A 10000-nucleotide genomic window follows, 5' to 3' on the forward strand; every position below is an offset into this window, starting at 1 on the left:
AGACCATTTGATTTTACCTTTGCTGATGGAAACTCTCACTCTATATTTCTTCTTACAAATACATAAACATGGCCATTTCAAATGGGTATAAGAGATTATTATGAACCTCTGCACTCGAGTCACATGGAATAAACCAAGAAGAAAGCCATGTTTCCGTCTCGCAGTGTGTGGAAGCGGAGGGGCTCAGTCATCGGACACAAAGTGGACCACGTAGAGCCTGACGTAGCCGCGGTCCCACGCGTATAGGTGCCTGTCCTGGGCGCTGTAGGAGAGCATGGCCAGCACGCCCCCCGGCGATCGCAGCTCAAAGGTCACGCTGACGGGCTTGCCCTTCAGCAGGTCGAAGGCGAAGGTGACCCCGGTGTCCTTGGTGTCCGTGACGTACAGGACGCCGCAGGCAACGAAGGCGTTGCCGGCCTTTGCGCGGGGGTAGGTGGTGTTGATGTAGGAGGTGACGGAGAAGGTCTTCTGGTCGAGCTGCGCCACCATGACGCTGTCGTCCACGCTGGAGGCAAAGATCAGCCACAGGCCATTCTCGTCGGCCATCAGTTTGAAGTAGGTCTTGGAGTTGGCGAGGAGGTAGGTCAGGTTGTTGTACAAGGCGTTGTCGATGGAAAGGGTGTGAAGCCTCTTGGACTGCAGGTTGAATCTGGGGCAAGACGAAGAGGAGTTTTAACCGACCTAGGTCTACGCGGGGACACAAGCGTGGAGCAGTGGAACATTTTCACCGCCTCTACTGATTCTGTAGATTTTGACCGTACGTTTGGGGTCTGAAGATAATGATCAGCAAAAAAATGAATTTTCAATTTTGGAGAGAAAAAGGCAAGAAAATTAAGGAAGGAAAATGAATTCTTTAACATCCCACATGTTTTAGACGGCTGTTACTTTTGGGTTTTTCCATTGGGGATATTCTAAGGATGCGCAGCATATCGATATAATATCAATATCCTAAAAGGAGAACAGATATCATCTGGAATTTTGGTTATTTCAATATTGTGAAATAGTTAAATGTTGTCCTTAAGACTATGTTTGAGTAAAGTTATGCAATTTTCTGAGCTTCGTAGATTTTCCTAGTTGTTCTAATCAATGCCTCTACCTGCTCGGTCATATCTTATAAAAGGGCCAATAGTCACCATCCCCCCTAACCCTACGACATTCCCTGTTATCCACCTGGCGATGCTGGACGTCCCTGCGATGTGGTAGTAGAAGGATCCATCGTGGACCGTGTGGCCGCAGCCTTGGTAGAACTTCCTGACATCAACCAGTTCACTGCTGCTGTTCTGGAAGGCGGCGATGCTCTTGTACTCCTTGATCACCCGGCCTGGCGAGGAAAGACGCAAACAGGTTTAATTGAAAGGTCATTTGGAACGAGAGCCAGGCGGCCGTCGAGGGAGACGACTGTTTTGGAGACCGCCGCGAGGGGAGGGGGGTAAAAGTTCTCAGTGTCCTACCAGAGAAGTGCTCAGCCACCCAGATCCGCTCGTCGTTCAACAGGGCCGTGTCCTTCATCCACGTGCCAAACGTGCTCTCCATCTTGGTCACGTTCCTCGGGTTGATCAGGGACTTGATCAGGCACTCTGTGGAGCCGACCAGACAACATGACCCTTTGTGGCGCTAATGTTTGCTTAAGCCTCAACAATGGCACGGACAGCTTGGAAGGTACCTACCGTTCTTTTTTGCCGGCACCGCGCGTAGTTTCACAGCTTCCTTCACGGATGACGTCTCATCGTTGGGGACTGCGTGTAACAGGCCTGGAAGCACCCAATGTGGATGTTATGTTATTAGATCTGATTCCCATTGCAAAATCCTCAATCTTTCTGTATATAACCAACAGCTGCAGGCTTAAAAGTAATATTTGGACAAAGGATTACAAATTGTGTTCTCCTCACCCATGGTCTGGGCAGCATGTAGGTGGGAGCGATGGCTCCTGTTCCTGGCTGGCCCCTGTGGCCCAGGGGGTCCGGCGGGGCCCATGGGACCTGGGGCTCCGGGAGGGCCTGGGGGACCTGGAGGACCTGTGTGTATTCACAGAGAACAACATCTGGTAAACCTTTAGATTACACTGAAATTGGGGAACAAAAAAGGGAAACATGCATAAAATCTTGAGGTTGTAGTGATCAACTGGTAGTTATTACCCGGTGATAGACCAGTGAAAGTAGATCATTTTAAACTATGATGTATTTATTACACGCTCCTCTTTCATTTTTCAATATGATTATGCAGTTCTGAATACATCTGCAAATAAACTCAAAAGCTTTGTCTTGATTTAAATCATTCCCCTCTAACTACCCCATCCTGCCAATTCTCATTTTAGATCATGTCTTTTCAATTATGTCAGATGTCTAACTAACAATGGCCATACATCCTAAACCTCCCATGTTTTAGCTCAGGATATCCGTGATAGGATAAACCGCCCCAATGGTTTGTCTCAAGAAATACCAGAAAATGTTCACATCAAGCAATACTATAACAAAAACTATATCCAAGAAATGTGTTGTGGGGGAACTTCTGCATGACCGACCATTAAAAAAAACAAAACCTACTCATACATCCTGAACATACTCCGTCAAAGACACAAACTGAACATCAAACCCCAGGGGTTCTCCTGAACTCAGTGACTCATAGAAACATGTTATGGTTCGTGGTGACATCAACTGTCGCCCCCTTTTAAGATGATGTTTGGTAATGATCCCATTACGAGCAAAAACGATATAGCTGAGGCTTTCATTCGCCGTTTGATCCCGTTGTGATAAGTCTACTACAAATACCATCAAGATGTTGCCCCTGACCAAAGCACTGACAAAACGTGAGAAGGCAACCAGACCTTCAAGGTGCTACTTGCCTTCTATGATGACATCGTTGGACGGCTGAGCCTTCTCTCCGGGAGAACCCGGCTCTCCCGCTTCTCCTCCCTCGCCGGGTTCTCCTTTCTCGCCCGGTTCTCCTTTCTCGCCCGGTGGCCCTACGGCGCGAAAGTTTGGGAATAATTACATAACCGTACGCCTAGTTGTGAGCGGCCGAGTGTCATTGTACTGAATCACCGCCCTTCATGGCGCTCGCTTTTTGGGCAGCCGACTGAAGTGCAGAATGCAAAAGCGAAAGAATGCAGCCGAATAGAGGATCCTGGTCCATTCAACTGAATCCCCAAAAAAACGCTGACATGAATGACATCGCTGAGAATGAGAAGAATGAAAGAAAGACTCTTTCATCCGCCTGACTTCCAGCTCAATAATGTTTCATTTGCAGGGAAGCACCCACGGTGAAAGGAGATCTTCAGCCTGACTTGTCATTATGACTCACGCTGCGTCTAAAGAACTGATTGTGCAGTTGGTGTATTCCGAAGGCATTGTGTGCTTGTGTGTGTTTGTGTGTGTGTGTGTGCGTGTGTGCGTGTGTGTGTGTGTGTGTGTGTGTGTGTACTTATATTTGTGCACTTTGCGCATCTTAACCCCGAGCTTGCACTCAACCATCTGACTGTATCACTGTCCTAATACATCTCTGGTGAAAAAAGGTCAGCATCACCCCAGGCGGCGGTAACAAATGGCTCTTCAGGAGGGACCGAAACGACCTCCATACCTCTTTTTCCTCTTTTTCCATCCACCCCGGGCTCTCCATTCACTCCGGGGATGCCATCAGTCCCATTGTAGCCGGGCATGCTGTCCAGACCGGGCAGACCTACGGTACGGCAGCACAACTTAACCGTGGGCACGTGTGCAAAGAACACAGTCAATGAGCATATGGGTCAATGAGGCCGGTAACTAACACGGCTGTTCATGGTTTTATATCATGAATGATGGGATGGGATAATTTTATAATATAACATTTTTTTCTCACCGGGAGGTCCTGGGGGTCCTGCAAAATGTAAGGAAAATTTGAATTACATTAATATAAAAACATGAATTCAAATAAATCTAAATGATTAAAATAACTAGATGCGGAATTAGTTATAATTGAGTTATAGAAACATACCAGCAATGCAGACTCCCTTCGTACTGTTGCAAATATCAATTAGCAATTTGATCTAGAAAGAAAGAGCAACCATTATTCAATGATATCCTATGTCCCACTGTGGAGGATGTAAAATGAGGATTCACGATAGTTCACTGCCCACGGACAGCGCTGTGACTTTCCGTCTCACCGGGACCATGGAATAGGTCATCATCATCATCATGTCGTCCTGCACCTCTGCCTTGTGATGGCCGCGATGGTGCCTGTGTTTTCTCTTCATCTCATGCTTCATTTGCTTTCCCATCTCCTCTCCCGCCTCCTGCAGCGGGTGGTGGTGCTGGTGACTTTCCCCCGTGGTCACTCCCTGCGTCAGCTCGTGGCTCAGGTTCTTCTCCAGCTCCCTCCCCAGCCCCTGGCTCCTCTTGTTCCTGGAGTATTGGTACTGGTACTGGTACTGGTCCTGGTCCTGGGGCGGATGCTCCCCAGCCCGCAATGCCGCTGATCTCCTGGGCACCTCCTGGAAGAACTCCACCACCGAGCTCTGCTCAAGCTCGGCCAGCCTCTCCTCCGTGTGCTCCAGCCGAACTCCCTGGAGGTTCTGCTGGACCAGGAGCACCAGGAGGCCCATGGTGTTTACCAGGGCCACGGCGCACGTGCCGTACAGCACAGCCCGCTGGGGCCAGGTCATGCTGGGGGTCGGGATCCACATGGTCACTCCTTCCGCTCCCTTTCTCCGACTCTCTCCCGACAACGTCGACGGCATACGCCCAGAGGAACCGAGGAACAGCTGTGAAGCCGTGCTACAATCCCAGCGTCGGCTCCGGAAATCTAGTTTGGTGCAGAAAGGCCCATCAGAAATGTATCAAACCGAGGAAAAATATAGATCTCAAACCCCGAGCAGCACCAACAAGTCTTTCCCTGGTCCAGAAAAAAAGAAAAGGTACTTTGCTAAACCTCTTGACACCCTCTAAATATCTTGGCCCGCTCTAGTCAGTCCAGTGTGGACTAGATGCTGAATCACCCTGAACTGAAGCGACGCGGTCCACTTACCGGGGTGGTCTCTCCGTGGTCAGGGTGGTAACGGCTGTCCTTGTGTGGAGCGCCAAGTGGAGTAGGGGTTTTCCATATCTGAGATCTGCGATCTGTGGTGTATGTGTGTGTGTATGTGTGTGTGTGTGTGTGTATGTCTGTGTGTGTGTGTGTGTGTGTGTGTGTGTGTGTGTGTGTGTGTGTGTGTGTGTGTGTGTGTGCGTGCGTGCACGTGCGTGTGTGTGTGTGTGTGTAGGAGTTGGCATTACACAATACTCTGGGCTTGTCTGGGAATAAGAAACCCTGCCTGTTCAGTCACCTGATTTAAATTCAGCACAATCCATTCTAGTGCCCTGCCGTGGGCAGACTGACATCACATCAGACACACACACACACACACACACACGCACGCATACACACACTTGCACACACAGCATATACACACACACACACACATATTCATGCACACAAACAAATATCTTGTGTTTGGTAGCATTGAGGCCGATAGTTTTCCAAGAACTCAAATGAGTGTGACTTTTGTGTGTTTGTGTGTGTGTGTGTGTGTGTGTGTGTGTGTGTGTGTGTGTGTGTGCCATTGGACTCAGTTTGTATTTCCTAATGTGATGGCATCCTGGATTGACTAGAAATATATTTCAAAAAGATACAAAAATATTCAATTAAAATGTCTACGATAAACAAATAAAGTCAAATGACAAATTTTGAATATTAGATTTGTCTTCCTTCAGATTTGTTTTAAATAGTGATCAACCTTTAGGATCTTGTTCATCATTACATACAGTATATATATATATTACATCCTACACAAACCCTCCTGAGAAAAACATTTTGTGTAAATTTGTTTAAAATGACATGTAAGGGGTAATCATGTGAACACACAAAATGCATTTTGTATTGAAGCATCATGTTATGCATGAAATCTATAGAAATATGAATTTTTGAACTCAGTCTCAGACTAAAAATGATCGCAAAGACAACACCCAGCGAATAAACGGGCGCCCTTGCACATCACCGTGCGTTAGCGTCTTTCCTAAATCGAACCGGAGTGACGGGTCGAGCTCCTCGGAGTTCCTCTGCTTCTCCCGCGCCGGCGGCGATTTCCCTGAAAAAAACCCTGAGAGCTGACTCCCTTCCTCGCCCCCGTGGCCCTCGCATCAAGCGACCACGGCGACGACCCATTTCCATTGCTCCGATTTGGACCGAAAAAAAAAAAAAGGTGACATTGCACCAGAACAAAAATGGTCGGTCACTGAAGACACTGTACTTTTCGACTCCAAGAAACAAAACTCTGTGAGGTGACATGAAGTGTATCGTTTTGGTTGTGCTGGTTATTCTATTGGCACCCATTTGGGTGTGAGTCAGCTAATTGGCCCTTTTGAAACTGCGGTACGTTTATGAAGCTCTCACACACACAGTCTAGCAGCTGTGGCGCGTCACATATGCCCGCTTGAAAACCTAAATCAGCACACACATACACACATACACACATACACACGCACGCACGCACACACACACGCGCGCACACGTTCTGGAAGGCCATGATTGCAGTTGAGCGTGAAGAGCCTGAACGTTATTGTGCCAGCACCCCGGGCTGTAGGTCACCATTAGACATCTGCTCATATTTCCACAACAGCATGCAGTAAACAGTACAGGAAACATAAAAACACATATTTTGTGATTTAATAAGGATGTTTACAGTGCACGTTTTGACTTCAATTAAGTGATTTGACTTTGAATAAAATCGACTTTTTGCACCCTTATTAATAGCGACTAGTCAATATCGCCATCTGACTTGATATGAGTTGTAAACAGAATTGTGTAATATTTTCACTCACTGTCATTCGTTTTGTTGTTTTCCTTCATCAGTCTAATCCTATTAAGGTTGCAAGCCTAGCTTACGAGGAGTAATGTATGGTGAAAACATATCAATATCTGACCAAAATAAGATCTTTTTAAAAAGCCACTTCATTTTGAATGTGCTTGGACACATAGAAATGCCATAGAATAATGAATTCAAGTTTTTATGAGTTGTTATGTTCTATTGCTCCAAAGCGCCGTCGGAAACATCTGTCTACTACAGCCTCTGTAATAGACAAGAAATGTCAGCGCTGCGGTGCGATAGCCCCGGAAGTTATATGACGACGGATTTACTTTCTAACATTCTTCCTCGGCTCCCTTTCTTCCCTGCCCCTGGCTGTGAACCGGAGTCTTGTAGCCTGTATGACTCACTGGGTGATTATACAGCAGTCTCCCTCTTTATTCCATGAACACAGATCAACACTGTGACAATTCCCGTTCTAACTTTGCGGGGGGAGACAGAGACGGGGTTGACCACAACGCAGAGCGGTGGACACGAGGTTACATTAACATGTGCGGGTTTTTTGTTTTTTTTCTGCGGAGCCTCGTCTCGGTCGGAGCCGGTGGGGCCTGTCTCTCTCTCTCTCTCTCTCTCTCTCTCTCTCTCTCTCTCTCTCTCTCTCTCTCTCTCTCTCTCTCGGGGGGGGGGGGGGGGGGGGGGGGCTCCGCCTTATTCATGCAGAAGAATCCAGATCTTCGGTCGTCACGCCGGGGCCCGCGTTATCGAGGAACGGGCCCCCGAGCGCACAGACGCCCGTTTGAACGCCGCGCATTCTTTGGCCGGGGCGTAGGCGCTCAGTGAATTCACAGAGTCCTTTATGCGCATTAAAATGTTCCAGCGGCGACCTTAGCCCCAACAACATGGTCTTTGTCGCAAAATGCCCAAGCAAAGCGCTTACGGAGCGATCTGCCCTTACAAGTCGGGAGAGGTGTGACGGACACTTTGAACGCCCTGTAAATTTTGGATTTTTAGGATAATATCCTTTCTGTCAGTACGGATCGAAACCAATTCCGATCCGGACGAGTGGTTGTAATGGCTTTGATCAAACTTGCCCTGTGATACAGCAAGTTATCAACAGTGTGCAAATGAGATACAGTCAGATAGACATTGCACAATAGCAACAACAATACAGAGAACCCGACAGAGACGGGAGAGGAGCAGCATCTCACTGCTCTTTCTCTCCATCTGCTGGTGGCCCTACGGAGGAGATCTTACGCACCGGGATGTCATCACACTCCCATCTCCACCTCAGGACTGAGCAAACAGACAACTACATAAAATAAACCATTTAATTCACCGTGGCAAACTCATTTACCTTTATTATGTTGCCGATGCATCAACCTGTCACGACTATAAGAAAGTGCAGAAAATGCGCGACCGTCGTTGGTTTCATTGAGTTTGTGGGGGAAAAAACTGTTTACTGGATGGACGTAATTTGCGAGAGACAAACCAGGGGCCTGAATGTTTCCCGGCAAAGCGCAGAGGATTCAATTTCCTCTTTGCGAAAGGGGGAGATAAAGCCGTAATAATAATAAAACATAAGCATTTTACCCTTTCCTCCTCTCAAAGGCCCAGGTGCTCTCCCATGGGCTCTCCCACAAGGCCGTGAGAGGCCTCTCCGGCTCCCTTTGATGTTTACAGGATGCCTCTTTTCACCACGGACCAGGGGGTCGGAGGTCACCTTTGATAGGTGACCCGCGTTAACATGAGACCATAATGCCGCACGCATCCGCCAAGTCCCTCCAGCAGTCCCTCAAGGATACTGGCAGCGGTCCAACCCTCAAGGTCGCCGGGAAATTGTTTGAAAATTTCCCTGTTTTGTTATGACTTTTGCATCGCCCTGACCTGGCTCGCAACCAGCTCGCGCCGGCTATAAAGGCGAGGACTTGCCGCGAAGACGGCTCACTTGAACTCAGGGTGGGCCAGAATCAGTGGCGAGTCCGAAACCCCGTTTGCATGGATCTATTCTCGGTCTGCGAATGGACGATGATTCCCCTGCACTTCAACACCTTGATGGGCGAGCTGCTGGTTCCCAGCTCGCAGAACGCCACGGCGGCGGCGGGAACCGAGGCCGCCTTCATGGCCACGAGGTTCCTGCTGCTGTTCCTCGTCCTGCTGCTTGTCGCATGGAGCCACAAAGAGAAGAAGACCTCCATTCCAGGTCAGTCACAGCCTCGCCGTACCTTCGCCGTCCACGTCCATTGAATGCATGTTCCCATTGCTTGGTCTTCAAGGACGCCCATCCGGAGGTGTCGTCAATGGATTTATTTGGAGAACTTATCGTGATTGAATATTGTGTTCGGGTCTTTTTTTTTTTTTGCTTGTGTAATGGTGTTGTTTGTACTTATTTTATTTTTGATATTCTTTCCTGTGACAGGCCCTCCATTCTGCCTGGGCATGGGGCCACTAATCTCCTATCTGCGCTTCATCTGGACGGGCATCGGAACGGCCAGTAACTACTACAACAACAAGTACGGAGACGTCGTCAGGGTCTGGATCGACGGAGAAGAGACGGTCATACTCAGCAGGTGGGCATCAACCGGCAGGAACGCTAACATAGCTGCGGATCTTCTCAGTGAAAGTGTCTCTTTTTTCCCCCGCGCGAATAGCTCGTCGGCGGTGCACCACGTCCTGAAGCACGGACACTACACCTCGCGCTTCGGAAGCAAGCTGGGGCTGAGCTGCATCGGCATGCACGAGCGAGGCATCATCTTCAACAGCGACCTCGCCCTGTGGAAGAAGACGCGCGCCTATTTCGCCAAAGGTAAACATTTCCCATTCTGCGCTCACCCTACTTCCGAAACCGCGAACTCGTCGAGGATCTCATCGCCCGTGTGTTTTAGCGCTGACGGGTCCGGGGCTGCAGCAGACGGTGGAGGTGTGCGTCTCCTCCACGCAGGCTCACCTGGACGGCCTGAAGGAAGCCCACCCGGTCGGCGCGCCCGCGGAGAGTCTGGGCCGGGTGGATGTTTTGAGTCTGCTGCGCGGCACCGTGGTGGACATCTCCAACAGGCTGTTCCTCGGAGTACCTGTCAACGGTGGGTACAGCTCTGAGTAACCCTTGGCCGTTGTTGTTCGCGTGCCTTCAAGGGTTGATTGAAAACGCTCGTCCTTGCAGCTTTTAACACCATTTTGAAACCAACACTT

At 49.0% G+C, this 10000-nt stretch overlaps 2 protein-coding genes across 2 annotated transcripts in view; one reads left to right on the plus strand and one right to left on the minus strand.

The window, feature by feature from the left end:
• Positions 1–5031, minus strand: part of gldn (gliomedin) — a 5763-nt gene extending 732 nt beyond the window's left edge. Inside the window, exons 1-11 of the mRNA XM_079997438.1 lie at positions 4999–5031; positions 4139–4776; positions 3970–4021; positions 3835–3852; positions 3577–3675; positions 2843–2962; positions 1890–2015; positions 1668–1751; positions 1452–1577; positions 1171–1321; positions 1–649 (exon numbers count right to left, since the gene is read on the minus strand). The exon at positions 1–649 is cut by the window's left edge and continues 732 nt beyond it. Coding sequence (XP_079853564.1) covers positions 184–649; positions 1171–1321; positions 1452–1577; positions 1668–1751; positions 1890–2015; positions 2843–2962; positions 3577–3675; positions 3835–3852; positions 3970–4021; positions 4139–4711 — 1815 coding nt within the window. The 5' untranslated portion in view covers positions 4712–4776; positions 4999–5031 and the 3' untranslated portion in view covers positions 1–183. The remainder of the gene's footprint in view (positions 650–1170; positions 1322–1451; positions 1578–1667; positions 1752–1889; positions 2016–2842; positions 2963–3576; positions 3676–3834; positions 3853–3969; positions 4022–4138; positions 4777–4998) is intronic.
• Positions 5032–8839: 3808 nt separating this feature from the next.
• cyp19a1a (cytochrome P450, family 19, subfamily A, polypeptide 1a) overlaps positions 8840–10000 on the plus strand; it is a gene marked incomplete at both ends in the record, with an annotated part of 3286 nt that continues 2125 nt past the window's right edge. The window contains 4 exons of the mRNA XM_079997315.1: positions 8840–9014; positions 9231–9381; positions 9463–9617; positions 9697–9891. Coding sequence (XP_079853441.1) covers positions 8840–9014; positions 9231–9381; positions 9463–9617; positions 9697–9891 — 676 coding nt within the window. The remainder of the gene's footprint in view (positions 9015–9230; positions 9382–9462; positions 9618–9696; positions 9892–10000) is intronic.

Source organism: Zeus faber, assembly GCF_960531495.2.
Source record: "Zeus faber genome assembly, chromosome: 3".
Classification (NCBI taxonomy): Eukaryota; Metazoa; Chordata; class Actinopteri; order Zeiformes; family Zeidae; genus Zeus; species Zeus faber.